Source organism: Hypomesus transpacificus, chromosome 5 (genome assembly GCF_021917145.1).
Source record: "Hypomesus transpacificus isolate Combined female chromosome 5, fHypTra1, whole genome shotgun sequence".
In the NCBI taxonomy this organism is placed as follows: domain Eukaryota; kingdom Metazoa; phylum Chordata; class Actinopteri; order Osmeriformes; family Osmeridae; genus Hypomesus; species Hypomesus transpacificus.
In genome coordinates, this window is record NC_061064.1 from 2,379,171 (window position 1) to 2,406,513 (window position 27,343).

General features: G+C 47.9%; 3 protein-coding genes across 3 annotated transcripts; all 3 read left to right on the top strand.

Annotated features, from left to right (window-relative positions):
- Positions 1–7,840, top strand: LOC124467755 (amyloid protein-binding protein 2-like). Its single transcript, XM_047020164.1, has 13 exons — positions 1–384; positions 784–872; positions 1,104–1,255; positions 1,507–1,630; positions 1,776–1,944; positions 2,094–2,183; positions 2,398–2,465; positions 2,562–2,667; positions 2,954–3,078; positions 3,248–3,333; positions 3,825–4,015; positions 4,625–4,790; positions 4,916–7,840. Exons 1-13 carry the CDS (start codon positions 247–249, stop codon positions 5,170–5,172), a joined length of 1,761 nt encoding a protein of 586 aa, XP_046876120.1. The 5' UTR covers positions 1–246; the 3' UTR covers positions 5,173–7,840.
- Positions 7,841–8,015: 175 nt separating this feature from the next.
- On the top strand, positions 8,016–22,796 carry LOC124468259 (ubiquitin carboxyl-terminal hydrolase 32-like). Its single transcript, XM_047020917.1, has 34 exons — positions 8,016–8,207; positions 9,161–9,288; positions 9,619–9,724; positions 9,817–9,935; positions 10,205–10,364; positions 10,782–10,913; positions 11,250–11,357; positions 11,455–11,570; positions 11,721–11,783; positions 11,882–11,965; positions 12,062–12,123; positions 12,219–12,321; positions 12,555–12,732; positions 12,859–13,016; positions 13,298–13,438; positions 13,958–14,075; positions 14,399–14,553; positions 14,808–14,889; positions 14,994–15,068; positions 15,427–15,565; positions 15,705–15,810; positions 15,965–16,138; positions 16,417–16,591; positions 16,843–16,994; positions 17,460–17,570; positions 17,885–18,199; positions 18,645–18,829; positions 18,959–19,045; positions 19,230–19,350; positions 19,448–19,639; positions 19,723–19,963; positions 20,140–20,525; positions 20,639–20,731; positions 21,254–22,796. The coding sequence occupies exons 1-34, from the start codon at positions 8,150–8,152 to the stop codon at positions 21,425–21,427; spliced, it is 4,797 nt and encodes a 1,598-aa protein (XP_046876873.1). The 5' UTR covers positions 8,016–8,149; the 3' UTR covers positions 21,428–22,796.
- Positions 22,797–22,914: 118 nt separating this feature from the next.
- LOC124467864 (tyrosine kinase receptor Cad96Ca-like) lies at positions 22,915–26,880 on the top strand. The gene is given in 12 exon segments (XM_047020350.1): positions 22,915–22,951; positions 23,054–23,136; positions 23,320–23,413; positions 23,518–23,743; positions 23,827–23,965; positions 24,101–24,199; positions 24,343–24,503; positions 25,289–25,426; positions 25,585–25,696; positions 25,794–25,893; positions 26,436–26,535; positions 26,662–26,880. Coding segments are annotated over 11 exon segments (1,299 nt in total). The 5' UTR covers positions 22,915–22,951; positions 23,054–23,066; the 3' UTR covers positions 26,722–26,880.
- The last annotated feature ends 463 nt before the right edge of the window (positions 26,881–27,343 follow it).

The window sequence follows — 27,343 nt, forward strand, 5'->3', positions numbered from 1 at the left end:
GTACGCGACAGAGGAAAAGGGTGGAGAGGAGCTGTCAATTTTTTGGGGTGTATTTCCCTGCCTGGCGATGCCATGACAGATGGTGAATATTGGCTTGTCAACAGTTTAACTGTTCAGCTACATGAGAAGGTACAAGGAAAGGCAATTCCAGCTTGACGAGGTGGCTAGCTAGCTACCATCGATCAAGAAGGGGGTATTTCTGCTAGCCAAGACCTGGTTGCTGGCCAGAAATCCAAGGAAAACAACATGGCTGCCTTGGAGCTCGAATGGATCCCGGAGACATTGTACAACACTGCAATATCTGCAGTAGTGGATAATTACAGTCGATCCCGAAGAGATATACGTTCCCTCCCAGAGAATATTCAGTTCGATGTTTACTACAAGGTATGTTCTCTGTGTGATCTTTCTCCGCGCGCTGATGGCTTGAAACGAATTAAATATTTAGTGCTATTACTGTTAGCTTGCTAGCTACCGATGTCTTCTGACTGTGGCAACGATAGTTATCTAACGTTCTGTGTTAGCTACGGGATATGATGGTATCAGTAGGTACAGCTATGTAGACCAGGTGACTGACTGTCAACATGCTTAGTTGCTAAAGTTTATTGACCACTGCTTTGGAAAGTAGCTTAATGTTAACCCTTAATAATACGTGGCATGATAATCTGGCTACGTTGTGCTGAGAACAAACGGCGTCCTCGACCCTTAAACGATCTAGTTTATTAACTTATTGTTGACGTCTCTCGTTTTTGTATTTAATCTTTATCTCCCTTCCATGTGTCCTAGCTCTACCAACAGGGCCGCCTTTGCCAACTGGGAGGAGAGTTCTGCGAGCTGGAGGTTTTTGCCAAAGTTCTACGAGCGTCAGACAAAAGGTACTCTTCCTATATCAAACTCAGGAATACAAACTCATAATATGAGGATTAATGTGGGAGGATGTGAACTGAAATAACGACAGTCAGCAAATCAACTTGTACAGAACAATGTTAAGAGGTTTCCAACGACTTGATATCAAGGATTCTTTTGCGACCGTTGTTTGAGAGGGAGCACTTCTGTTCATTCAAAATGAACGTTGTGTCATTCATTTAAACTGTGCCCCCCCCCAGGCATCTCCTCCACCACTGTTTCCAGGCGCTCATGGATCACGGTGTGAAGGTAGCGTCAGTTCTGGCCAACTCCTTCAGTCGTCGGTGCTCCTACATCGCAGAGTCAGAAGCCCATGTGAAGGAGAAGGCCATCCAGTTCGGCTTTGTTTTAGGTGGGTCTCCTTCATGCCTCAGTGGGTTTTGTGTCTGAACCTAAGAGAAAACGACCAGTCAGATCGTACACAGAGTGCGAGTTCAGTGGCACCTGTCACTTGCAGGTGACTTTAACCCCCCTGCCTGCCACCAGCCACTTAGTGGAGCCTTCTTAGATCTAAGTTAGAGGGGAAATCCCGCGAGATCTGCCGTTTCATACGTGTACGAGGAACGAGACTTTAGCCTCAACGTTTGGTTGACTCTGTCGCAGGGGGCTTCCTCTCGGACGCTGGTTGGTATGGCGACGCGGAGAAGGTGTTCCTGTCCTGCCATCAGCTGTGCACGCTGCACGATGAGGTTTTCCACTGGTACCGCGCCGTGGAGTGCTGCGTCAGGTCAGATATCAGACACTCAGCAGTAGTCCACCATGGGTTCAACTCCTAAATTATCCCTCACAAACTCAATTTTCAGCGCCACCCGGTTCGCTCGGTTCCGGGCTGTAATCACGACTGATTTGATTGGTCCTGTCCCCCCCCCCAGGTTGCTGCATGTCAGGAATGGGAATTGCAAGTATCATCTCGGCGAAGAGACGGTGAAGTTAGCCCAGTCGTACATGGACAAGCTAGCCACACACGGTCACCATGCCAACAAGGCTGCTCTGTACGGAGAGCTGTGCGCTCTTCTCTTCGCTAAGAGCCACTACGACGAGGTACGGGTGTCAGTCAGCATAGAAACACAAGAAACACCAGAAATAAAAACACGTATTTTATTTTTTATTTTCTTGGAATTACGATGAATTTGAGCAGGCTTGCACGAATCAACTCAGGTTTTCATGTATGCTTCGCCATGTCTCTGCAGGCGTACCGTTGGTGTATAGAAGCTATGAAGGAGATCACAGCAGGTTTACCTGTGAAGGTGGTGGTGGATGTTCTCAGACAGGCTTCTAAGGTACGGTTGTTCCCGCTTGCTTCATCTGGGCTTCATGTGTCTGGCACACTCAGGGGAATATTCTGATCACTGGCCATTTAGGACATCACTTTTGTAAAGTAAGATGCGTTGCACATGGTGAAACCACAAGTTTGTGATTTTCAGAGAAAACGATGTCCTAAAAACCTCTTGAACATGATGAACTCTGTCTGAATTCTGATCCTTTTCTTGGCAGGCCTGCGTTGTCAAGAGGGAGTTCAGGAAAGCCGAACAGCTGATCAAACATGCCGTCTTTCTGGCACGGTGAGTTGTCATCAATTATATTTTCTCAGTTGCCGGATGCATTTCCTCTTGTGATTTCATGTATTTGTCTCAAACTGTTTCCATTTCCTGCTATAGGGAACATTTTGGACTCAAGCACCCAAAGTATTCAGATACACTCCTTGATTATGGATTTTATCTGCTGAATGTTGATAACATCTGCCAGTCCGTCGCAATATACCAGGTGAGTAAGCGTGTGAGTCCCTTTAGGCTATACATTTACATTTAGTCATTTAGCAGATGCTCTTATCCAGAGTGACTTACAGTAAGTACAGGGACATTCTCCCCGAGGCGAGTAGGGTGAAGTGCCCTGCCCAAGGATACAATGTCATTTTGCACAGCCGGGAATCAAACCAGCAACTTTCTGATGAATAGTCCGACTCCCTAACTGCTCATCCATCTGATCTATACACGCCTAAAGGGCACATGCCTATAATCTGATGTTAAAAACTTTGTTTCTGTGGTTTCAGACTGCTTTAGATATCAGACAGTCTGTGTTCGGAGGGAAGAACATCCATGTAGCCACAGCACACGAAGACCTTGCCTACTCCTCCTACGTGCATCTGTACAGCTCTGGGAAATTTGACAATGCATTGTGAGTACTCCTTATTCGGGGCAGATATGTGTTCTTGTGTAATGTGCTTTGACCGTGTCCCAGTATGAGTTGACGTTCTAGGAAATGTTTGTGCTTTCACCCCTGACGTACTTTGTGTCACTGGTGTGCAATCTCTTCTCCCTCCGGTACTCCTGGCATCCCTCTCCAGATTTCACGCAGAGCGAGCGATAGACATCATCACCCACATTCTCCCAGAGGATCATCTGTTACTGGCCTCGTCCAAAAGGGTCAAAGGTACTGAGATTCAAAAGCTGTCTCCTCTGAACGTACATTTTGTTGTTGCTGTTGACATCAGAGCACTTGGTTGTACAGGGTTTCCAGCAGAAAATGTGTTAGTTAAGGTGGTAGGGTGGGGTTTGCTGTCAAACCAGGAGGGAAAGGGACGTTTTTGATATATACTAATGCGTTCTGCAGAGAAGGGAGACTGGCCTTGGTCACGGTTTGGAATGGAAAGGAGAAACAGGACGGCGGGTATCTCTATATAAAACATTTAAAAAGGGTGGTTTGCTTAGACGGCCGCCTTAACTGAAAAGTGCTGCGGGAAACCCTGGTGTATACTCACGGTTCTTAAAGGAAGTGTGCAAGAGAGTGTGTGAGAGTTTATGTGAGTGGTGAAGAAGGGATAGGTGGGGTTGGGACATGAGATCAAACGAGTAATTCATCTGTTACTTTGCTGCTTCCCGATTTTGTGTTAGTCTCCCGTCCTAACGCCTGTGCTCCCTCAGCTCTGATCCTGGAGGAGATCGCCATCGACTGCCACAACAAGGAGACGGAGGAGCGGCTCCTCCAGGAGGCTCACGACCTCCACCTCTCCTCCCTCCAGCTGGCCAAGAAGGCTTTCGGGGAGTTCAACGTTCAGACGGCCAAACACTACGGCAACCTGGGCCGACTCTACCAGTCCATGCGGAAGTTTAAGGTCAGATGATTGTGTTTTCGTCCCCCCCACACAAGAGATGAGCGTCTGTCTAAGAGGAGATCGGTACAGAGTGCGTCCGCCCTGTGACACACTTTCGTCACTCGGCAATCTCTGTGTTGTTGTTCATTCATGTGTCCTACTGGCATAGGAAGGGGAGATACTGTACGCCTGTGGAGCTCGGTGGTTAGACTTTGACCGCAGATCAGAAGGCCTCAGGTTCAAATCCCCTCCTTTAGGTTGCGTTGGATACATCTACAAGCATCTACTAAGTCAAAATAAAGAGTATGTTAAACTTTAGTTAGTCTACGTTAAAAGAAAGTCAATTAAACATAAGCCAGCCTACATTCAAAACGAAAAAGTAAACCTGAGGTTTATGCACCAGGAGTGCTGAGAGCTTTGTCAACGTCAGGTAGCTGAGCGGTTAGGGAGTCGGGCTATTAATCAGAAAGTTGCTGGTTTGATTCCCGGGCTGTGCAAATGACATTGTGCCCTTGTACAAGGCACTTTACCCTACTTGCCTCAGAGGAATGTCCCTGTACTTACTGTAAGTCACTCTGGATAAGAGCGTCTGCTAAATGACTAAATTTAGATGTTGTGGTTGTGATCCAGGAGGCAGAGGAGATGCACATCAAGGCGATCCAGATCAAGGAGCAGCTACTGGGGCAGGAGGACTATGAGGTGGCCCTGTCTGTGGGTCACCTGGCCTCCCTCTACAACTACGACATGAATCAGTATGAGGACGCAGAGAGGCTGTACCTACGCTCCATCGCGATTGGTCAGTCTGTAGACCGGATACCGAAGGGGCCTATCCAGATATATCGTTTTGGTCTTCTCAATAATTCTATTTCTTATATTCCTCTTTCTCACGTCTGTTTTTCGTCTTTGCTTTTCGTCACGTAGGTAAGAAGCTCTTCGGCGAAGGCTACAGCGGACTGGAATACGACTACCGAGGGCTTATTAAACTGTACAACTCTGTTGGAAACTATGAGAAAGTCTTTGAGTATCACAATATTTTATCTAACTGGAATCGCCTGAGAGACCAACAGTTTGCAGTGGCGGACGCCTTGGAAGATGTCAACACCAGTCCCCAGGACACTGAGGAAGTAGTTCAAGCCTTCCTGCTGTCACAGACCCACAGGGCTGGGCCTCCTGCATAGAACAAACACACCCATGCACATCTAATACACACAGGAAAAAAAACAACAAAAAAACAATGCATTAGTATTTACAGTACATGTATTAAATCTACATCCATATCAGAGTTTTACAATGGGGAAACACCCAGTATTGGAGAGAAGTGGTAGCATTCATGGAATGCTTTTGGATCCAAACTGTCAGTTCTGTCACTGGACAGAGTTCCCCTGAGACGCAAACGGAGGACGGCGTTACGGAAGGATGAAACCTATGCCATGCACGTGGAGTCACTTCAAATCTTCACCCTGTAAAAGTGGACATAAGAACGGGGAAACGAACCTATGTACATATGATGATACAAATGAGTCATTTTAGAATATCAAATTTGTTTTATGGTTGCCTAATAGGATGCCCCCTCGCAACCGATTATGCTATGGTTTGCCACAGATTCAGATGGTCTAAGCTTTTACTGCATGCACCTGCAGATGTTACTCATGGATTCTTTTTAAGCGGAGGTGACATATTTGATGTTCAATGTTACAAAGGAGTTTTTAAAAGGAGCTTCAGTTCATCGACCAATTTTCTTTTTTCCTCCTTCAGAGTGTCTGCTTCAGACTCAGTCCAAAGTTTTTAATGTTTATAACTTTTAGTTGTTTTTATTTAGAAAATACAACACAGCCATTCAATTGGAACATTATCCTGCTGAAATTATGTTTTTACAAGACTCGTTGATTCGAGGATTTTAAGATCCTTTTATTACACCCTAAAATGACAAGGTACAATGGGAAATGCCAAGTGTTCTTAAAGAATTTCTCATGCCTAAACCAAAAACAAGAAAGCTGAACTTGGCATCTTCATTACTGCCCCCCTTTCAGTATGTCCACTTCTGGCCTGCAAACACAATTGGCTCTACTTTATTTTTGGCCTTGTGTTCACATCCAATACAATGTTGTCTAGCTGTGAAAGTAGCAGTGGTAGTGAATGAGTATGTTAACTTGTCCAGTCATAACTAACGTGACCCCTGTTTTAACTGACTACTGTAGGTGCATTTGATTTCTTGCCTTGCTTTTGAACAAATGCATGTCGGTCACATGGGTGTTGATGTTACATGTGCTGTAATGTTCCAACTGAGGTCCAAGCCTTAGTCTTAAAGGATGCTCAGCACACTCTGCTCTCGAGTTTTGATCCAGTTGTCACGGACAACGTTTGTTCTCCACTCCTCCACCAAGAGAATGAAGCCTAGCCATGCTGTCTCCCTCACTAGGACGCCTGTTCTATCTGTTGAACAACCAGCAGCCCATTTTTACAACTAGCCGAACAGGGATCGTTTTTAGGGGTTAGAGGGAATTAATGCTGTGTCAAGGGGTGGGTTAATTTTGAGGCAGTTGAAAATGTTTGGTGATTGGTGAGGAACTTTTTAATAATAAAAAAAAAAAGAAGAAAAAAAAGACGACTTCGTAAAAGCTAAAGTGAAGATCAGATTTCTGTACATTGTGATGATGTGATTTCCCCCCCTCTTCCCATTTCAACACTTTTATCCACATGCGCTTTGTGTACATACACCTGGCAATAGTATAAGAGGATCTAGGAAATTAGATGTGCATAAAGTTAATCCACCTCGTTTTCTTTTTTTTAACAGGCCACTTGTGGCCGACGTGTTACTTGTTTTGTTTACATTTCTAATGTAATTGTTACTGGTGAATGTGGCAGTAAGGGCGCTCCCCTTAGACACGTGTTGTGTTTGATGAGTGCCGAATATGATGGGGATATATCATCCCAGGTCCTGCTTATCAAAATGTTATATCCCCGTCACCTGTGATTCAGTGAAGGTGTATGTAATGTGTCTCTGTAACTATATATATATATATATATATAGGTTTTAATCAAAGGTTAGCACTAATAGAAAGTTGCTCCTGCAAGTCAAATTTCTGTACAGAACAATCCTATTCACAGTATCATCAGTTAAGCCATTGATCACTCTTAAATCCAGTTGGATTTTACGCAAGGGGTTTAAAACCCGGTGTAAGCCTATTGTTGGACTGAAGTAGACTACACTTCTAGTGAAGACTGTCGCGTCCAAGCTAATGTGTGTGGATGGATAATTAAGGCGATGATGAGGAAAACATAATTATTTAATTTGTTCCTTGGCAACAACATTTTAAACCAAAAACCTTTGCAACAATTGGACTGTGTCTTCAAATTGTACCACGTGTCTCCTGGTTACATCTGAAAACATAGGCTTTACAATGATCGAAGGATGCAATATTTTTTGCTATGTTTTTAGATGTAGCTAATATTATAGGAGGGAACCATTAAAGAATGTGGCGTTCATTGAAGTGATAATGGACTTAATACTGCAATATTATTGCTACCAGCATATAACATGCAGCTGTTGAAATGTGAACATGATTGTATTGGATTGCGCTTTATTAATACTATACACGGATTGGGAGAATGACAGGATCCATGATATGAACTATCTCTGTCACTGTACAGTTTTTTTCTATATCACGAAGACTATACGTATGGATCGTGTGTTCTGAAATTCTTAAAATATTTGGTCAGCTCTAGAGTATGAGAAAAAAAAGAGAAAGTGCATTGTTTATAACATTGACTATACGACCCGCAATTGTAATATTTGCCACCTCCCTGTTCCAGCACCTCCGTTACATTAAACTGGTTTATACATGATTATGTAGTACATTTGCCAAGTTTTCTTTATTACGCTATCTATAACTGCGCAAAGCTAATTTTGTACAAGTGGATGAAAATTATGTAAATATATAGTGTCATTATTTGAATGTGCAAACTGGTAGGTCGAGAGGCCTAATTTTGACAGCTCTACTGTCACATGACAAGTCGGTAGAGGAGGCGTCAGTGTTGAGCATCCAGCTAGCAGGAGGGTCAGTTTGACAGCCAGTTTGCTCGCAAAAAAACAAAGCTGCCCGCGCCAGCTGACGACATTCGTTCGTGTTGCAGATATAATGAAATGAAGACAGCATGGGAGCCAAAGAGTCGAGGATAGGGTTCCTCTCGTATGACGAGGCCATTAAAAGAGGTAAACAAAGCGAAAGTATGAGACCTGCCTAGTTAGCTTGTACTCTGCTAAACCAGCTACAGTAGACGGCTAACCAGCCTTGACAGCTAGCTAGCCAGTATGACAGCTAGCTAGCCTTAAGCTAAGTTAACAATAACTGGCGTTGAGTGTTAAGTGTGCAGGGTTGTAACGTTACCAGTATAATAACAGTTGCATTACGTTAACAGCAAACTAAAGTTACCATTAACTAGCTAGCTGGCAACCTATGATGACAGGGATGTTGCAAGGTAGTGGCTTAGTTGCTACAGTATCAAGTCTGGTTGCGAGGCACCAAGACATTGCACTGTTGCCCTCTGTGTCACTGTCAACTAGCTAGTGCTAGCTCGCTTAACGTTATTACGAGCTAGCCACCTCACATAACCTTATACTATGGCATTACTGGGTCTGTGAATGCTTAGTTATGTTATGATCACTTAGCTAATTGACGCCAGTTAACCATCTATGTCGCTCACCTAGCCAGATAACTAGGTTGGGTTGGAGCAAGCATTAGCTATACATATTAACTGCTAAGGACGACAAAAATATAGCTAGCAAGTTATCCAGTTAGCTAGCTAGCTACCTGGAACCTGCACGTAACGACGGCATATTATTGAAAGTGTTACTGATCAACATCAATTGTAGTTGGTGGGTTTATAAGTATATATGATAACACCGTATTTCGGCCCATATTATTGTTACAGGGAGCCTATTTTGCTTGCTAACTCTGGTCCCTTGTTACAATCAAGGAAGCTATTATGGTAATAAACGTCAGTGATGTTGACGCCCGCTCTTCCAGCTTTGTTTTTTTTTTACGTTTGTTAAACTTCGGTTGCCACTTCGTTTGGGCGGTGTGTTGTTAAAGTATGTTTACGTCTTTGAGTGTCTGGTCTGGTTTCTAAACCCAGTTTCACCTCTCCCCCCCCCCCCCCCCCAAGTCACAGATGTAGAACTCCAGCGTCTGAAAGATGCCTTTCGCAGGACGAGCGGACTGTCCTATTACATGAGCCAGCAGTGCTTCCTAAGGGAGGTGCTTGGAGATGTCGTGCCGCCCAGGGTTGCTGAGGTGAGCGTTTTGTGAACACTTTGGGGTAATGTGAGGTGTGGTGAGAGAATTGTGTTGCTGTTAGACACTACGCCCCGGTTATTTGATATTCTGAATGCACAGTCACAGTGCAGAGGGTGCTTGATTTGATAGTTAAGAGTCGTACTATTATGCAAGTCACAGCTTGTGCCAATTGGGTTTCTCTTTCTTTGACCTGTAATTTCAACTCCTACGATGAATCTGCGGTCAAGGTGTTTGTCGAAAGGAGTACTATGCAGTACACCCAAGTATTTTAAAGGATGCCGATTTGCAAAATAAGCATACACATCCTCTACCTTGCCTCTTGTCTAGGTCATTTACAGCTCTTTCGGCGGTAATTCAAAAGGACTACACTTCAACAATCTCATTGTTGGACTGGTCCTCCTGACCAGAGGAAGAGATGAGGAGAAAGCTAAATGTGAGTCTACGAAACAACTGCTTGTGTTTATGTCATGTGTTTGCTGTAAAACATTCTGCATCTGACACACACTGGTTCTTCCCCCCCCCCAGACATTTTCAGCCTCTTCGCCAGTGATTCAGGCAGCCATGCAACCCGAGAGGATATGGAGAGCATGCTGCAGGCAGTGGACGGAGAGATCCCTCTCTCTCTCAGGAAGTGTTTTTCCGAGGTTAGTTGACATGGACCAATCAGCGTCCCTCTCTGTCACCAGCTTCCTGTTAAGGTTCTTTTGTTTCCCCTCCCAACTATCATATCTGTTATCCACCATGTCTCATGTGCTATCTAGCTGCGAGCTAGCGATTAACCCATTTATTTGACCAGGTGTCCTGCCTGTGTTCTGTTTTGTCTGATTTATTTAGTTTCATTTTCAGACGTTGAGTGAGATTGGGATCGCCCCAGAGTTAAGGTCATGTCTCTGTTTGTTTGGGTCTCTCGCAGGGTGAGAAGGTGAACTATGAGAAGTTTAAGAGTTGGCTCCTCCAGAACAAGGAAGCCTTCACGTTCTCCCGCTGGCTCCTGTCCAGCGGGGTGTGTGTCACTCTGACAGATGACAGCGACACGCCCACCTTCTACCAGACCCTTGCTGGAGTCACACACTGTGAGTGATGAGTGACAGACGCCGTCCAGATTAGGGGGCGTTCAGCTGCGGCTGGTGCCTCAAAGAATTGGGGGATGACAGGAGGAAAAACACCAGCTACGTAGCGTGACATGTTCGAGTTAGTTCTCATGTTCATCCTCTTCCTCCCCCGAGGATCCTCTGCTGGTGGCAGTCTTTCCTCATTAGATGTGTCATTCGATATCTGACCTTGTTGAATCAGGTCTCCCAGATTAAAGTGCTTGATGCAGTGATCTGGGTGTAACGCAGATTGCTTACTGCACATTGCACAAGATGTGACCAACAAGAAACGGGTGTGTCCTTATGAAGGCAATAAAAGCATTGAGTTTAGACTGAAGCTTCTGTTCCTGGAAGGTTGTCGGTAATGTTCTTGGTACGCTTCCTGTTTGGTTTTCTCAGTGGAGGAGTCTGACATCATAGACCTGGAGAAGCGGTATTGGCTGTTGAAGGCCCAGTCACGGACCGGCAGATTTGACCTGGAAACCTTCGGCCCTCTGGTTTCTCCTCCTATTCATTCCTCCCTGAGCGAGGGTAAGAGAAGAGACAACACGTTTAGTCACCCTGTTCACCTGTTTGGGGGTCAGATGGCTGAGCGGTTAGGGAGTCGGGGCAATTAATCAGACGGTTGCCAGTTCGATTCCCGGCCGTGCCAAATGACGTTGTGTCCTTGGGCAAGGCACTTCACCCTACTTGCCTCGGGGGGAATGTCCCTGTACTTACTGCAAGTCGCTCTGGATAAGAGCGTCTGCTAAATGACTAAATGTCTAAATTACTAAAATGACCTAGCCGGCTGTGTACAGTTTTTGTTGTTGTTGCTTGTTTTGGTATCGCATTCTTGTGTTTGACTCTGAAATGCTGTTCTCTCAGGGTTGTTTCACGCCTTCGATGAGAACAGGGACAATCACATCGACTTTAAGGAGATCTCCTGTGGCCTCTCTGCGTGCTGTAGGGGTCCGCTGGCAGAAAGGCAGAAGTGTAAGCTGGAGTCTGTTCCCTCTGTTGTCATCAGACCTTTCTGTTATTAAAGCATTTCAAGTATATCTGATTTTCCCTTGCGTCCCCTTTCCTCTAGTCTGCTTCAAAGTGTTTGACGTCGACCACGACGGTGTTCTGTCTCGTGAAGAAGTCCGGGACATGATTGGGGCGTTGCTCGAGGTTTGGCAAGACAACCGCACGGACCCTCTCCCTGTAAGGGCCGCTCCTCGGAAACCGAACAATTCCCAGAATGCCAGTTCAGTTTTCACACGCTAACATGAATGTGGATGCAAGACGTAACAAAAACACATGTAAATATACATTTACGACTTTTTGTTAAAAGCATCATGTCTGTTTTGTCAGGAAGCGCACAGTAATGTGTCAGACATTGTGGAGGACATCCTGAAAGAGCACGACACCACTAAGGTAAGACTGGAGTGTGCGCACGGTCTAGCAACTGTACACAACCCTGGACTCCCATTCACACGGAAATATCATCTCCTGTTTTGTCTTGCGTTCCTCAGCAAGGCCATTTGACCCTCGAGGATTACCAGATATGGAGTGTGAAGAGTCCCCTTGCCAATGAGTTCCTCAACCTGCTGTTTCAGGTGATTCCCACTGTCAGAATACCTGCTGTGTCGTGCTGTCACGGTTCTGCTGGAATACAATCTTATCGGTTTAATCTGTGTTCATGTTCACGCCAGGTGTGCCATATTGTTCTTGGACTGCGACCTGCTTCTCCAGAGGAGGAAGGGCAGATCATCAGGTGTGTGCATCATACACACACACACACACACACACACACGAGATGATGTACTCCTGACTTGTTCCTGAGTGTGTGGCTGGGTCCCTGTCCTGCAGGGGCTGGCTGGAGAGAGAGAGCAGACATGGCCTGCAGCCTGGAGACTACTGGTTCCTCATCGCCGTGTCCTGGTGGCGACAGTGGAGAGACTACGTCAAATATGTACGCAGCTCCCTGTGTCTGCTTTGTAGCTGCTTGCTTCTGCTAGCATGAGTGGTAGATGAATCTGCATTCCCCCTCCTAACCCTGACCCCTTAGCTGTCACCTTAGCTCAGAGTTATGTTGTTGTCTTAGAGGTCATGACCTTAGCAACCCCTTCCATGTTTGGGTTAGGGGTTAGATGTCTTCCTGTGCTGGAGGTCATGACCTCAGTGCTGTGACGTGTGTGTCGTCAGGACGACAGGCGGATCGTGGTGGAGCAGCCGTCAACGTTCGGCGGGGGGCGGAGGTTGGGAGGAGGCGCGGAGGCGGGGCCAGGCCGGGAGGGAACCCCTGGCTCCCACACATCGGCCGACGACAAGTTCTCCGACAACATCTCCAGCGCCTCCGAAGCCTCTGAGACCGCCAGCCCCAGTGAGTCTCACCGGGGGGGCAGCTCAGTGGTTAGAGCATTTGATTGTACATCATGGTCGCAGGTTCTAAATGCCACTATGGTCCTCCGTGAGGGCGCCGGGTGACTGAAGTCCGTTCCCTCCTCAGATCTTCTCCCGCTCAGCTCGACGGACATCTGCTTCCCCCGACAGCAGGACACCCCGGACTCAGACAGCCAGTGTGTCCTGGGGGCCGATGGGGCCAGGGCGGTGTTGAGGCCGGGGGCCATAGACAACCAGCCTCTGGTCACTACAGAGCCTCTGAAGGTAGCGAGGCCAGACAATAGAGAATGGAACATGGACTGTGCTACATGATCTATGTGACAGATACTCTGTGTGTGCATGTATACTGCCTTTGCTGTATGGGTGAGGAGTTGGATATAGACTGCAGAACTGGATCGGATTGTAATATAATGAAAGCAACAGCCTGGTCCTCGTACTGCACTGTTGTTTGTTTCGCCAAAGGGAGCTTGTCATGTTGCAGTATCGCCTAATGTTGTGATGTCACGCTTCTCGCTCCCCCCCCCTCTCCCTCCCCCCTCCCCCAGGCTCCCACCCTCACCATGGAGGGGGCTCTGCTCCGACGCTTCCCCTCCCTCATCCTAGGGAGGGACTTTGAGCTGGTCCCAGAGCCGGTGTGGAGGGCCCTGTACCACTGGTACGGTGCCAACCTCAGCCTGCCCAGACCGGTATGTACACACGGCCGTGACACACAGGGTCCGTTTGTTACGGAAACGACACGCTGCCGATCCTTCGTCTGCTGATGTGCTTCATATAAGACGGTGTTTGTTTGTAGCTTTGGGTGAAAGAGTCTTCTAATGGAATAAAGCAGGGGCCTCCTGTAAATGGGGTCAGATGGCTGAGCGGTTAGGGATTCGAGCTATTAATCAGAAGGTTGTTGGTTCGATTCCATTGTGTTCTTGGGCAAGGCACTTCACCCTACTCGCCTCAGGGAGAATGTTCCTGTACTTACTGCAAGTCGAGCGTCTGATAAATGACTAAATGTAAATGTGAAGGATACATGTGACTCTTGTGTTTACATCGTACATCATCCAAAGCAGTGTACAGACACTGCATGTAGTAGACCCAGCAGCAGGTGGAGGATAAGGCGTGCCTGGTTCTAACGGTATCTCAGCAGTACTGATGGTGTGAACACCCTGATGGTGTGAACACCCTGATGGTGTGAACACCCTGATGGTGGTCCTCAGGTGATCAGGAACTCCAGGACAGAGGGAGCCGAGATGGAGCTGTTCCCCAGACACCTGCTGTTCCTGAGGCAACAGCTGCCCGCACGCACCCCTCAGTCCACCGCCTGGGTCAACATGGGTAGGAGCCGCACGCCCCCCTCTCCTCCACACAGCCCTGGGTGCTAGTACAGCCGCACGCCCCCCTCTCCTCCACACAGCTCTGGGTGCTAGTACAGCCGCACGCCCCCCTCTCCTCCACACAGCCCTGGGTGCTAGTACAGTCGCACGCCCCCCTCTCCTCCACACAGCCCTGGGTGCTAGTACACCCAAGATAGATAGATAGATAGATAGATACTTTATTATAAATTCAGGAAGATGACCATGTGATTCAGGAAGAAATTCAGGAAGATGCCCCCCCTGCACATAGATAGATGTTCCTTATTGTTCCTGTTCCACCTCCAGGGAACGTGCCCCCCCCCAGCGCCCCCCTGAAGCGCGTGCTGGTGTACACGGGCTGCTTCAGCAGGGTGGGGACCATCAGGGACATCCACGACTACCTGGCTCAGAGACTCCGCATCAAGGAGGAGGACATGAGGCTGTGGATCTACAACAGTGAGGTGAACCATCCTCTCTCTCTCTCTCTCTCTCTCTGTCTCTCTCTCTCTCTCTCTCTCTCTCTCTCTCTCTCTCTCTCTCTCTCTCTCTCTCTCTCTGTCTCTCTGTCTCTCTCTCTGTCTGTCTCTCTCTCTCTCTGTCTCTCTCTCTGTCTCTCTCTCTGTCTCTGTCTCTGTCTCTCTCTCTCTCTGTCCCCATCTAGAGAGACAAACTGTCGACTGAATCCTTCCACAATATCGCTGTGTTTGTTCCTCAGAACTATCTCACCCTGCTGGATGATGAGGACCACACTCTGGAGGGGCTGAAGATCCCAGATGAGCAGTACATGGTCATTGAAGGTACTCAGATTGTGGAAACGTCCAAGTTATGTCACTTCCCCAGAATGGACAGTCTTGTGTGTGTTTGGTCACGGTGGGTGACTGACTGTGGGTCTCGTCCTCAGTGCGGAACAAGGACATGAGCTGGCCCGAGGAGATGTCCTTCATCGCTAACAGCAACAGGATGAGCCGTCACAACGGTGAGACTGGCCCTTCTGCTGACACGGTGCTGTTTCAGCCGGAGCAGACGCTGTCTCACGCCAGCCCACACACACACACACACACACACACACACACACACACACACAGAGAGAGGTGTGATTACAGCCACATTTTCAAAGCCACAAATGAACAGTTTAAGTCTATTTGGCATTTGTAACAACATTTGCATTTGTAACAACATTTGTGTGCAAGTAGACCCTGTTTACAAAACCAGAAATGAATAGCTTCAAGGTCATTTGGTATTTGTAACCGGTACAAGTAGACCCTGTGGGGTTGTTGTGGGTGATTGTGGGGGTCGGGCAGCACCCTGAGCAGCTTTTCCGCTTGGTCCTACAGTCCCCACAGAGAAGGGAGCCACAGGCCTCAGTAACCTTGGAAACAGCTGCTTCATGAACTCCAGCATCCAGTGTGTGAGCAACACTAAGCCTCTCACTGACTACTTCACCTCAGGGACACACCTCTACGAGCTCAACAGGTGTGTGTGTGTGTGTGTGTGGTGGGTGGGGGTGAAGGTGTGTGTCTGTCTGTCTCTGTGTGTATGCCTGTCTGTGTCTGTGCACTGCTGTGCGTCCACTCGTGTAAACTCACCATGGTATTGGTTGCCTCTGCGGCAGGACCAATCCTATCGGGATGAGGGGTCACATGGCCAAGTGCTACGGTGACCTGGTGCAAGAGCTGTGGAGCGGAACGCAGAAGAACCTGGCGCCCCTGAAACTCAGAGTACGTACAGCCCACCAATCAGCAGTCAGTTGTCCTCCTTCCTGCCTCTGAATCACCCCCACCAATCAGCTGTCACGACTAGCATACTAACGAAACCATAACATGATGATCACAAGATGACATATCTGTGCCTGGTCTTCCCTGCTGTGCTCAGTGGACGATAGCAAAGTACGCTCCTCGCTTCAACGGCTTCCAGCAGCAGGACTCCCAGGAGCTGCTGGCCTTCCTGCTGGACGGGCTCCACGAGGACCTGAACCGCGTCCACGACAAGCCCTACGTGGAGCTCAAGGACAGCGACGGACGACCCGACTGGAAGGTGGCCTCTGAGGTCAGAGGTCAACCTCCCTCACCCCTCCCACCCCTCCCACTGCTCATCTTTTTCAATGTTCCACTTCCTCTCACGTACCCCTGTAGATGTTTGGGTTTGTTTTTTGGTAGTTTGTGTGGCTGTGTTTGTGGAAGGTTCCAGTGTGGTGGTGTTGATGGGGGCGTGGTGGTTTTGAGCCCATATCCTCTTCTCCACTGTTGATTTCATTTGCCGGATTTGCTGGCACCTTAATGTTGACGACGGTGGTGGTGTGTGTTGACGTGTGTGTGTCTCTCCAGGCCTGGGACAACCACCTGCGGAGGAACCGTTCCATCGTGGTGGACCTGTTCCACGGCCAGCTCCGGTCCCAGGTCAAGTGCAAGACGTGCGGCCACGTGAGTGCTCGCTTCGACCCTTTCAACTTCCTGTCCCTGCCCCTGCCCATGGACAACTCCATGCACATGGAAATCATAGGTGAGTCCATGGAGGGAGGGAGAGGGAGAGAGGGAGAGAGGGAGAGGGGGGGAGAGAGGAGAGAGAGGAGAGAGAGGGAGAGAGGGAGAGAGGGAGAGGGGGGGAGAGAGGAGAGAGAGGGAGAGAGGGAGAGAGGAAGAGGGAGAGGGAGAGAGAGGGAGAGGTTAGGGGATCATGTGTACAGTATTATGTGTTCTGATTATTGCCGTGAACTGAATAAAGTGATTCAAGTGATTTTCTCCCGTGTGAAGTCATCAAGCTGGACGGCTCGGCCCCGGTGCGCTACGGCCTGCGCCTCAACGCCGACGACAAGTACACGGGTCTGAAGAGACTAGTGAGCGAGCTGTGTGGCCTTAGGCCTGAGCAGATCCTGCTGTCTGAGGTCCACGCCTCCAACATCAAGGTAACCTGACACCTCCCTGTCATTCCCACGCTCCGACACTGAGCTATCCCCAGCTCCGCTGAGCTATCCCCAGCTCCGCTGAGCTATCCCCAGCTCCGCTGAGCTATCCCCAGCTCCGCTGAGCTATCCCCAGCTCCGCTGAGCTATCCCCAGCTCCGCTGAGCTATCCCCAGCTCCGCTGAGCTATCCCCAGCTCCGCTGAGCTATCCCCAGCTCTGCTGACAGGAAGCTGATGTGCAGCTGATTGCCACGGTGCTGGTGTGTGGTGGATGGCAGGAAAACCCTGGGTTGAAAGTTTGTTCTACAGTCACCACCTCACCACCACAGAGGCACAACATTTGATCCATGTTGTGACACCCAGCATATCCCCCATCGCTAGGCCATGGTCCGTGCATTACGCCCCGAACTGTACATCCTCCTACACCCAGCAGTATGAAAACAGCTTTGGTCTGTCTTGCCTTCCAGAACTTTCCGTCAGATAACCAGAAGGTGCGCCGGGCGGTGAGCGGTTTCCTCTGCGCGTTTGAGATCCCTGTCCCAGCCTCGCCCACGCCCACCCCCCCCCGCCGCTGCCACTGACCCAGACGTGGACGGTAGGCCAGACTCCTCACTGTCACGCCCCGGAGCTTTCCAGAAGCCTTGTATCATAAACACATCAGTAAACCCCTGAGAGGAAACCGGACAAGGAGCTCCTACACCAAGATTATCCTCCAAGCGTGTCTTGGCATGTGCATGCAGTGAAAGCTAACAGATGGAGCGGTTGGATACTTTACCACCCTGTCACCACGACAGAGCCTGTTCCTTCACTCCTGTCACACGAGCGCCACAAACGACGTCCTGTCCTCGTTCCTCCTGGCTAGTGGGACGTTGACTCTCCTGCCGGGTGAGAGAGGGTGGTGGCGTACCTCCACACACCAGCTGTGTTTGTGTCCCCAGCAGAGAGAGCGTCTCCTGGCCTGGTGAACGGCGGCGTGGCCCTCGGCGGCGTGGCCCTCGGCGGCGTGGCCCTGGGCGGCGTGGCCCTGGGGGAGGGCGACTCTCCCGGGGTGGGGCTGGGGACCGAGGGCATGCCCAGTACTGTGGTGCCCTGTGGGACGGAGCCCAGCCTCGAGGCCAGCCTCACCCCCGGCCTCGCCAACGGACAGACGCCGACCTCCCCCGACAGCCCCTTCATCGGGTACATCATCGCCATCCACAGGAAGATGGTGGGTACTGCAGGAGATGACGACGACACTGTAGGAATAATACTGTCAGGGCTGCAGGTCTCATAACACACGTGGATTTCATTATGCGTTATGAAAACGGCTGTATTTGATAGTTTGATGTTTCCTGCTGTCTCCGTGATACGTACTGGTTGCTGACACGGCTGTGTGTGTGTCTGTGTGTGTGTCTGTGTGTCTGTGTGTGTGTCTGTGTGTGTGTGTGTCTGTGTGTCTGTGTGTGTCTGTGTGTCTGTGTGTGTGTGTCTGTCTGTGTGTGTGTCTGTGTGTGTGTGTGTCTGTGTGTGTCTGTGTGTGTCTGTGTGTGTCTGTGTGTGTGGCTGTTTCTCTGTGTGTGTGTGTGTGTCTGTGTGTCTGTGTGTGTGTGTGCCTGTCTGTGTGTCTGTATCTGTGTCTGTGTGTGTCTGTGTGTGTGTGTTCTTCCTCCCAGATGCGGGCAGAGCTATACTTCCTGTCGTCCCAGAAGAACCGGCCCAGTCTGTTTGGGATGCCCCTCATCGTGCCCTGCACGGTGCGCACCCGCGCCCGTGACCTCTACGACGCCGTGTGGACGCAGGTGTCCCGGCTGGCCAGCCCCCTGCCCCCACAGGAGGCCAGTAACCACGCCCTGGACTGGTCAGTGTCAGCCTGCCTCGCCTCTGCTGCCTCACCACGTTACCTGACACACCTCACAGACACCACAGGTAAACTATGACTAACTTGTGGATGTGTGTGTGTGTGTGTGTGTTTCTCCTGTGGAGCCAGTGATGACAGCATGGGTTACCAGTACCCCTTCACCCTGCGGGTGGTCCAGAAGGATGGGAACGCCTGTGCCTGCTGCCCCTGGTACAGGTACGGAGCACAGGCGTGGACACACAACCATCCTGTAGGACCTTGTTTGACCTCCGTACGGCTGGCTGGTCAGCTCATGGGTAACCTCTTTCATTCTCTCTCCCTCCCCCTCCCTCCTCTCCCTCCCCCTCCCTCCTCTCCCTCCCCCTCCCTCCCCTCCCCCTCCCTCCCTCCTCTCCTCCAGGTTCTGCAGAGGCTGTCCAGTGGAGTGTAATGATGACAAGGCGGCAGTAGGGAGCTCCTTCCTGGCGGTGGACTGGGACCCCACAGCCCTCCACCTGCGCTACCAAACGTCCCAGGAGAGGGTGAGCTGCTGACGGCTGGCCTCCCTGCGCTGCTCTGGCCCTGGTTATTCCAAGTCTTCTGTTCATGGAAAGGGGTTTGAACTGTGTGTGTGTGTAGATCGTGGAGGAGCACAGCAGCGTGGAGCAGAGCCGGAGGGCCCAGGCAGAGCCCATCAGCCTGGACAGCTGCCTGCAGGCCTTCACCAGCGAGGAGGAGCTGGGTGAGGATGAGCTGTACTACTGCTCCAAATGTAGCACCCACCGCCTGGCCACCAAGAAGCTGGACCTGTGGAGGCTGCCTCCCATCCTGGTCAGTCCCCTGCCCTCCTCGCCCTCCTCACTCACCTCAGATACAGTGTTATGGGGCTAAAAACGTCTATTGTCTAATTGCAGATAGTCCATTTAAAGCGATTCCAGTTCATGAACGGGCGGTGGATCAAATCTCAGAAGATCGTGAGGTTCCCCAGAGATCAGTTTGACCCCAGTGCGTTCCTGACTCCGAGAGACCCAGAGGACGGCCAATCAGAGTGGAAGGAGGCGGTGGGGGAGGAGCTTGACTCTGTGGGAGGAGCTAGAAGAGCTGGGGGTGGAGACACAAGCTCGAACACCGCCTTGAATGTCAACAACGAGAAAGGTCTGGAAAAGATTCCTCACAACATTCAGATGTTGTGTGATAAAATCATCATTCTTTAGAGGGACCAAGATGTTATATATTCTGTGTTTGGGTGTAGATCCACTGTTTTGATCAAAACATTCAGATTTTCCTGTCGTCCTTTTAGCGAGACCAACATGTCCTGTGTTTGTGTGCAGATCCTCTGTGTTCAAGCAGGATGACCAGCACCCCCAGCAGGGAGTCCAGCCCCTCCTCCAGCCCAGGGAGGGAGGCCAGGAGGCAGGGTCGGGCCCGAGGCTTCCCCCTGGGCAGCAAGCTCCAACTGTCCCTCAGCAAGGAGAGCCTGGACAGCGGCAGGGAGAGCCCCCTGGACCTGGGGCCCAGCCGGACGGGCAGCGACGCCGAGGGCCCCGGCCTGGACTCCACCTCTGGGGAGGACACGGCCAGGGACGGGGACGTCACTACGTCCGTCTCCGAGCTGGAGAGCAACGGCTTCACCGAGGACAGCATGGACCTGGACGCTCCACACCAACACAGAGACCGCATCAGCCTGGAGCCCATTTACAACTTGTATGCAATTTCAGTGAGTGTCTTGTCGCCCTCGCCGATACCAGAGACACAGCTGCCTCGGGTGTCATTCAGGTTCCTCTGAATGAAACGTCACATGTACATCTCACCTGTGTCCTTTGTCCACAGTGTCACTCAGGAATCCTTGGAGGAGGCCACTATGTCACATATGCCAAAAACCCCAACGACAAATGGTACTGTTACAACGACAGCAGCTGCAAGGTAAGCTCTCGGCTAGAAGCAGGAGCTTCTTGGCAGGAAAATCTTTTATCAAGTAGTGCACAGAGTCGCTGGAGTCAAGGGAGTTTATTTTCTTGCAGCATTCAGCAAGGAGACAAGTCTATGGTGGTACAAAGTTGTCTGAGGAACTGTCAGTGTTTTATCCTAAAGTTCTTGCGGGTGTCTGTGCATGCGTGCGTCTTGGAGTGGAAAAGTACATCTTTAGTTTGGAGTGGAAAGTTACAATATGGACGTTGACCCTGGTTCCAACACAATATGGAGTTTGACATGTTTAGCTTACTTACTCAGTAAACATTCTTTACATTCTTAGGAAAGGTACCAGTCAGCATGTTCAAGTAAGCTTGCGGTTGCAATTATAAGGGCTTCCTCTTTCTGAAAAGTATTATTTTAACCCTGCTTAACACGCACATAGAAATATGACCACTAAATATTAACGCTTCTGAATTTTTTTTCTTTGTTTTATTGCATACAGTTTTGACTTCTTGTTGTGGTGTGTGCTTTCAGGAAGTGAGGTCAGAAGAGGTCGACAAAGACTCAGCCTATATCCTGTTCTATGAGCAGCAGGGGGTCGATCATTCTCTGTTCATGCCGAAAACCGACGGCAAAAAGATGGCCGACACAAGCAGCATGGATGAGGACTTTGAGTCGGACTACAAGAAATACTGTGTTCTCCAGTAGCCTGTGTCTGTGCTTCTCCACGCGCCAACATCTCATCAACGTGCTTGTGCTACAGCAACATATGTAATCTCTCAGGTAGAGAAGTATTGAAGCATAGAAATCTTCCCATGGGGGGGGTCACTTTTTTTCTCGTCAAAGTGGATGGATGAGCAAATGGTACTCAATATTTACAACTACCACATGTACATCTTACTAAGTAGCACGCTGTGTTTTAGGGTGACTATGCTTTGGCCAGAATTTAGTGTGTGTGTGTGTGTGTGTGTGTGTGTGTGTGTGTGTGTGTGTGTGTGTGTGTGTGTGTGCGTGTGCGTGTGCGTGTGCGTGTGCGTGTGCGTGTGCGTGTGCGTGTGCGTGTGCGCGTGTGTGTGTGTGTGCACGTGCTCATAGACCAATGCCACTTGCTTTTGCCATTGATCCAGACCTACGTAGGTACTGTTGTTGTAAGACGCCCTTATGTGACAACCTCCACTGAACAAACACAGATGTTTTTGCAGTAGAAACAAGTTTCTTCTACCTCATGCTTTGGACTACGATTACAGTGATTTGCCACACATTCATCATTTCTCCCAAATGTTCCCAGTTCTTTGTGTGTCTTTGTCCCCCTAAATGAAATTAAGTTGATGACGATAATTGTGGAATATATTTAGTTTGTAATGTACATGTACAGTACTTCCTTTACTAAAGTGTTAGCGTCAGAGAACAAAGTCCCCCTCGTTCATCCAAGAAGAACGAGAATGATTGTGCCATTTCAGTCAGCCCCAACCACATATCACTGCTGTCGATGCATTGCAAAAACTGCTTCGTGTCTCACAGTTCATGCCACAGGATTAATTCAGTAACTCAGTCTAACTTTGCTCTGTGCTAGTATTGAAATCACATTTTGAAATGTCATGTCAAATGCTTTGGATACGTTTGACATTTTTTGCAATTGGATAAGTTGCATCCTGTCAATTTGTGACGAGTTTAAAAACACTTGTCTTGAGTCTAAGGTGGCTAGACTGTATGTAGAGACAGACATGTGTCTGTGTGTGTAAAATCAGATCAGAAAACAAGGTTACCTTACCTGGCTTATGATGGTAGAATGGTAAACACCCAGCTTTCTTTTATTACTTTTTTAACATTTAGCAACTTTATTGTAATTTTTCTTCAGTATTGTACCCCTGAAAGCTTGATATTGTGATTACTACTGAATGTTTGAAGTCTTATCTTTTCTTGTTTCTCTCTTTCATAATTCATTAATTTAATGGACATGTACTTTTGTAAAATTTTGTTTAAAGTCTAAATTACTTTGCACTGACCTTTTTGAGGGGGAAAAAACTGTATATAGATACTTTTGAAACCAACACAAACATTAAATGAGTTGTAAAGAAATGTCTTGTATATGGGATGGATTCGTTTATCTGTATTAAAGCAGCAAGCGACACACCGTCTGTTGGATTGGATCGTTTATTCAAAGAAAATGTCATTGAGACCACCTCACACAAGAAACAAAAACCAACCACCAGTGAGGCGATACCGGAAGTGGTGAGAGCTTCTCATTCAAAAGACGTTTTTGTGGAAATAGAACATCTAACGAGGATGTTGACCTGATCACTGCGGACGCCTAATGCACATTTTGAAATATAGATTTGGACTCAGAATGGCTCCCAACCGCACAATAGGGTGTCTGAATGCAACATACAAGCCGGAACACAATTTGAATGAGTCAAGTGAGTAAAGTATTATAAGCAGAGTACAAATACTGTTTTCTATAGTTATTAATACCTATATTAAAACTTAAACCTGTGATTCATGTGGAGCCTACGGTAGGCCACCATTGCTACGGTGTTGTAACGTGTGATATAGCAGTATGCTGGAAAACGCTTTTTTGTTTATATGTTTTTTGTTTGTAGTTTTATCAGATGGTGCCACCCTGAACATTTTAATTGCTATCTCAGTGATTAGTGTTCTCTTGATATTTGTAATGGCTGTTACATGGGCAAGAAAGTAAGTGTAAATGTTATCTCTATCACGTAACACCAAAGCCGGTATAAGATGATGTTAAATACAATCAAATACAATCCAGTTTTGAGATACTGTTTCCTGGCAAGGTATCGCACTTTGACTTCCACAATACGAGAGCTTCGTGGCACTGGTGGGACTCTATTGACCGGACGTCCACCGTCCACACCTCCAGTGAGAGGCTCCCCCTCTCTACAACCGTTATCTGAAGTAGTCGCACGTGACTCCCAGGATCCCATCTCAACTGACAGCCTACATGAACGCCCCGACCGCTCAGCCGCAAGTAAGACGCACGCTGCAACGGTCACAGTACAGGTAAATCTACAGCGACTCTCTTTTGTATCGCTTCAACGCTGCGTGATCTCGCATGTACACTTAATTGTGTGATCCTGTTCCAGGGTTCTTTCTTCAATAAGCATGGACTGTGCATGCAGGTGCTTCTCAAGGCGGGCAGAGAGGGAGTGTACTATAAGGCCAAAATGTTACGTAGTACGTGCAAGGGATACACTAACGTAACCTGCAAATTAATAAAGGAAGGTAAGGCTAATATCATGAATGTTTCTGACACGTATAAGTATCGGTAACTATAAGTCACGTTTGTTCAGAATAAACTCAGCCATCTGGAAAGTGCACTGTGAATGTGTTTTTATTTATTTATTATTATTTGTATAGTTGTACCAAAGAAGAAGATCGAGAGGGAGGTGAAGATCTTGAGGAGGTTGGGAACACACAAGAACCTGCTTCAACTGCTAGACTGGAATATCACTGACAGTATGAGCCACTTCTATCATGCTCTCAGATGACACAAGGAAGGAAGGTGGAAGGCAGATGTTTGAAATCTGGACAGTAGATGTTTTATATCTGCATGTTCGATGTTTATTTTGATTGTGTATGTTTTTCTGGTTTTCCTCTAGCTCCATACATATTGATCATGTAGTCAGTGAACTGTGGGACCTTACGCAGCTTCCTCAAAGTCAACAAGGAGCAGCTGAAGAGAGAGACTAACCTGCAGATCCTCCTGACCACAGCAGCGTACCACATCGCCCATGCCATGCTTCACCTGAGCTCCAAACTGGTACTGTCAGGCCAAATAGTGTCCTAGGGCCAAATAGTGTCCTACCTGACGTCACAATGCCGTTCCGAAGCAAGGACGCGTCCGTCGCTATGCCGACCTTAAATTCCTGAGATATTTACGCGTGCTAGCAGGAAACTGTCATGGTTGCTATACTGGTTACTAGGTAGGAAGTTTTGTATTTAGGCTTATTTAAACCAGTTTATTCTACTCTACTATTTAAAGTTTTCACTCGTTCGACATTCCTGAGACAGCAACGCGCGCAGGTAGAATACTATACGTATTGCCTTCCCGGTCTGTTAAAATTGATGCTAAATAAGTGAATTCTTTTGACGAAAACAATTAGCCAGCTAGCACTAGCTATCAAACGAGTGAAAACTTTAAATAGTAGAGTAGAATAAACTGGTTTACATAAGCCTAAATACAAAACTTCCTACCTAGTAACCAGTATAGCAACCATCACAGTTTCCTGCTAGCACGCGTAAATATCTCAGGAATTTAAGGTCGGCATAGCAACGGACGCGTCCTTGCTTCGGAACGGCATTGTGACGTCAGGTAGAACACTATTTGGCCCTAGGACACTATTTGACCTGACAGTACCGTCAAAACAGAATCGACATTGTAACATCACGCAAACAGTCAGAATGCAGCTGATTCAGTTCATGGCTGTCGTCCAGGTCGTTTTCTCATGGCCTCTCCTCCTTTCTCCTCTTCTGAACCCTGGCCTACTGTATGTCGCTTTGGATGAAAGACAACAAAACAAACACACTTGCATCTGTGTTCACCAGGTGATCCATGGTGACCTGGCCCTGAGGAATATCATGGTTCACAGTTTCCCCTCTGAGGTGAAACTGACAGAGTTTGGCCTGGCCAGAGACCTGACCTACATGAGGAGCCGTCGTGGGATTCGAAAAGGCGTCGACAAGGTGAGGAGAACTGTGAGGGTCCAGCGGAAAGCCCCAAGAGATGCCATCTACGGCGCGCTTACTACCACGACAGAGTTGCGTTGCTGTGGTTTTAACCATGAATGAAAGCACAGAAAGAGCACTTTCTTTGACCCCAGTCGCTCTGTTTATATCCACAGAACAAAGTGCCTTTACGCTGGTATCCTCCTGAGTTCTTCCAACACAACACCTACAGCTTTAAAGGAGATGTCTGGTCCTATGGAATTCTCCTGTGGGAGATGGAAACGTTTGGTACGGTCAATACGGAGTATTACAACATCCGTTGGATGCGAAATATACCGTGATGCTGGATTCTATTATAGATTTGTAATCCGTGTGTCTGAATCAGGTACCTTGCCGTATCCAGATATGGACAATTCTGATGAAGTGATACGCAACGTCTGCTCAGGATACAGGAATGTAGATCCAGAGTTTTGCAGGCCAGAAATGTGAGTGTCCCTGCTCATCAACCTTTGCGTCCCACTCATGACCAGCCTACACCATGGCTCTCTAACCCTGTTCCTGGAGGCCTACCTGCCTGGAGGTTTTCAGTCTGACGCTAATCCAGCACACCTGAATATAACAATGAGCTGGTTGATCAGGTAACTCGTTTTGAATCTGGTCAAATAAGTGTGGTTGGAGCAAACACCAACTGGCAGGGAGCTCTCCAGGAACAGGATTGGAGACCGCTGGCTTATGCTTAGCTGTTCAAACTGTTGTCAAATCAAATCAAGCTTTATTCGTATAGCCCTTATTACAAGCAACGTCACAGAGGGCTTCACATACGCCCATAGAACTGCCCCTCAACCAACCTCAACCCTCAAGGAAGACAAGGAAAACTCCCAGAAGGAGTCTCACTAGAGGAGAAAAAATTTAAGAAACCTTGGGAGGAGCAATTCAGTGAGGGATCCCCTCCTCCAGACGGTTGGTGAAAGAGAGAGAGCTGTTCTAATGACGTGTTTTTTGCTTCTGGATGATTCCGTCCATACAGATGCCAGATGATGAGATCTTGCTGGCTGGATCCCTTCAGTCTTAGACCGTCTTTTAAAGATATCGTCAGGATCCTGGAGAACATTCTGGAGAATGATCATGTTAGTGTGTCTCAGTTTGTGCAAGAAGTTACCTTTAATTAACCCTTGCTTTAACCTAAGTGGATCTGGTAGAATGATCGAGATGGATTTTTAACACTTTTTTTTTTTCTCCCACTTCCTTTGCAGGATTACGTGACAGTAGAAAGCATTGGTCAGGGCTTTTTTTCTGTGACGAGTGATCGTTGAATGTTTTTATACAAGCTTGCACTTATTTAAGTAAAATGTACTGATAGGCTAGATTACCTTAAGTGCACACTTGCAAATGCTTTCACTAATATAACTATACTATATACTTATGTAACTTGTTTAACTACATGCTCTTATGGTTCTTCCCTTTGGCACTTATTTTGGTTGTTCACAATATGTGCTTCATGTTTTGGCTACCCGCAATGTTTTTGGGGCTATCTTGTTGTTATTATCAGCTCTCTCTTGGAAGTCGCTTTGGATAAAAGCAATAAATATAATGTAATGTAAATGTAATATAAATATATTTATTTTTATAATATATCTATTTTATTTCCTGAATAAATCTGTCATGAACACCATTTATTTAGTTATAGATTACTTTTTGTGGAACGATTACATTGCTGAATTTACTTTTACCCCAAAATAATTATTGAGTAAAAAAGTCTAATGCAGTCTCTGCTGCTGTAGACCCATTTTTTTCCAATTGAATCAAAGCCTGCTGAAATTGGAATGGTGGAATTCAGACCCCCAACGTTCGACCCGAAAGACCCCCAAAAAATCCACCCCAAGACATTCTAGCCAAACTAGCAGAACTTGAGGAGAAGTTGGTGAATTCAAAACC

Coding starts and splice junctions, on each gene's coding strand:
- LOC124467755 (XM_047020164.1), top strand. CDS start 247: ATGGCTGCCTTGGAGCTCGAATGGATCCCGGAGACATTGTACAACACT. Junction 2,668..2,953: donor AGTCCGTCGCAATATACCAG/GTGAGTAAGCGT, acceptor CTGTGGTTTCAG/ACTGCTTTAGATATCAGACA. Junction 4,016..4,624: donor AGTCCATGCGGAAGTTTAAG/GTCAGATGATTG, acceptor GTTGTGATCCAG/GAGGCAGAGGAGATGCACAT.
- LOC124468259 (XM_047020917.1), top strand. CDS start 8,150: ATGGGAGCCAAAGAGTCGAGGATAGGGTTCCTCTCGTATGACGAGGCC. Junction 9,725..9,816: donor AGATGAGGAGAAAGCTAAAT/GTGAGTCTACGA, acceptor CCCCCCCCCCAG/ACATTTTCAGCCTCTTCGCC. Junction 9,936..10,204: donor TCAGGAAGTGTTTTTCCGAG/GTTAGTTGACAT, acceptor GGTCTCTCGCAG/GGTGAGAAGGTGAACTATGA.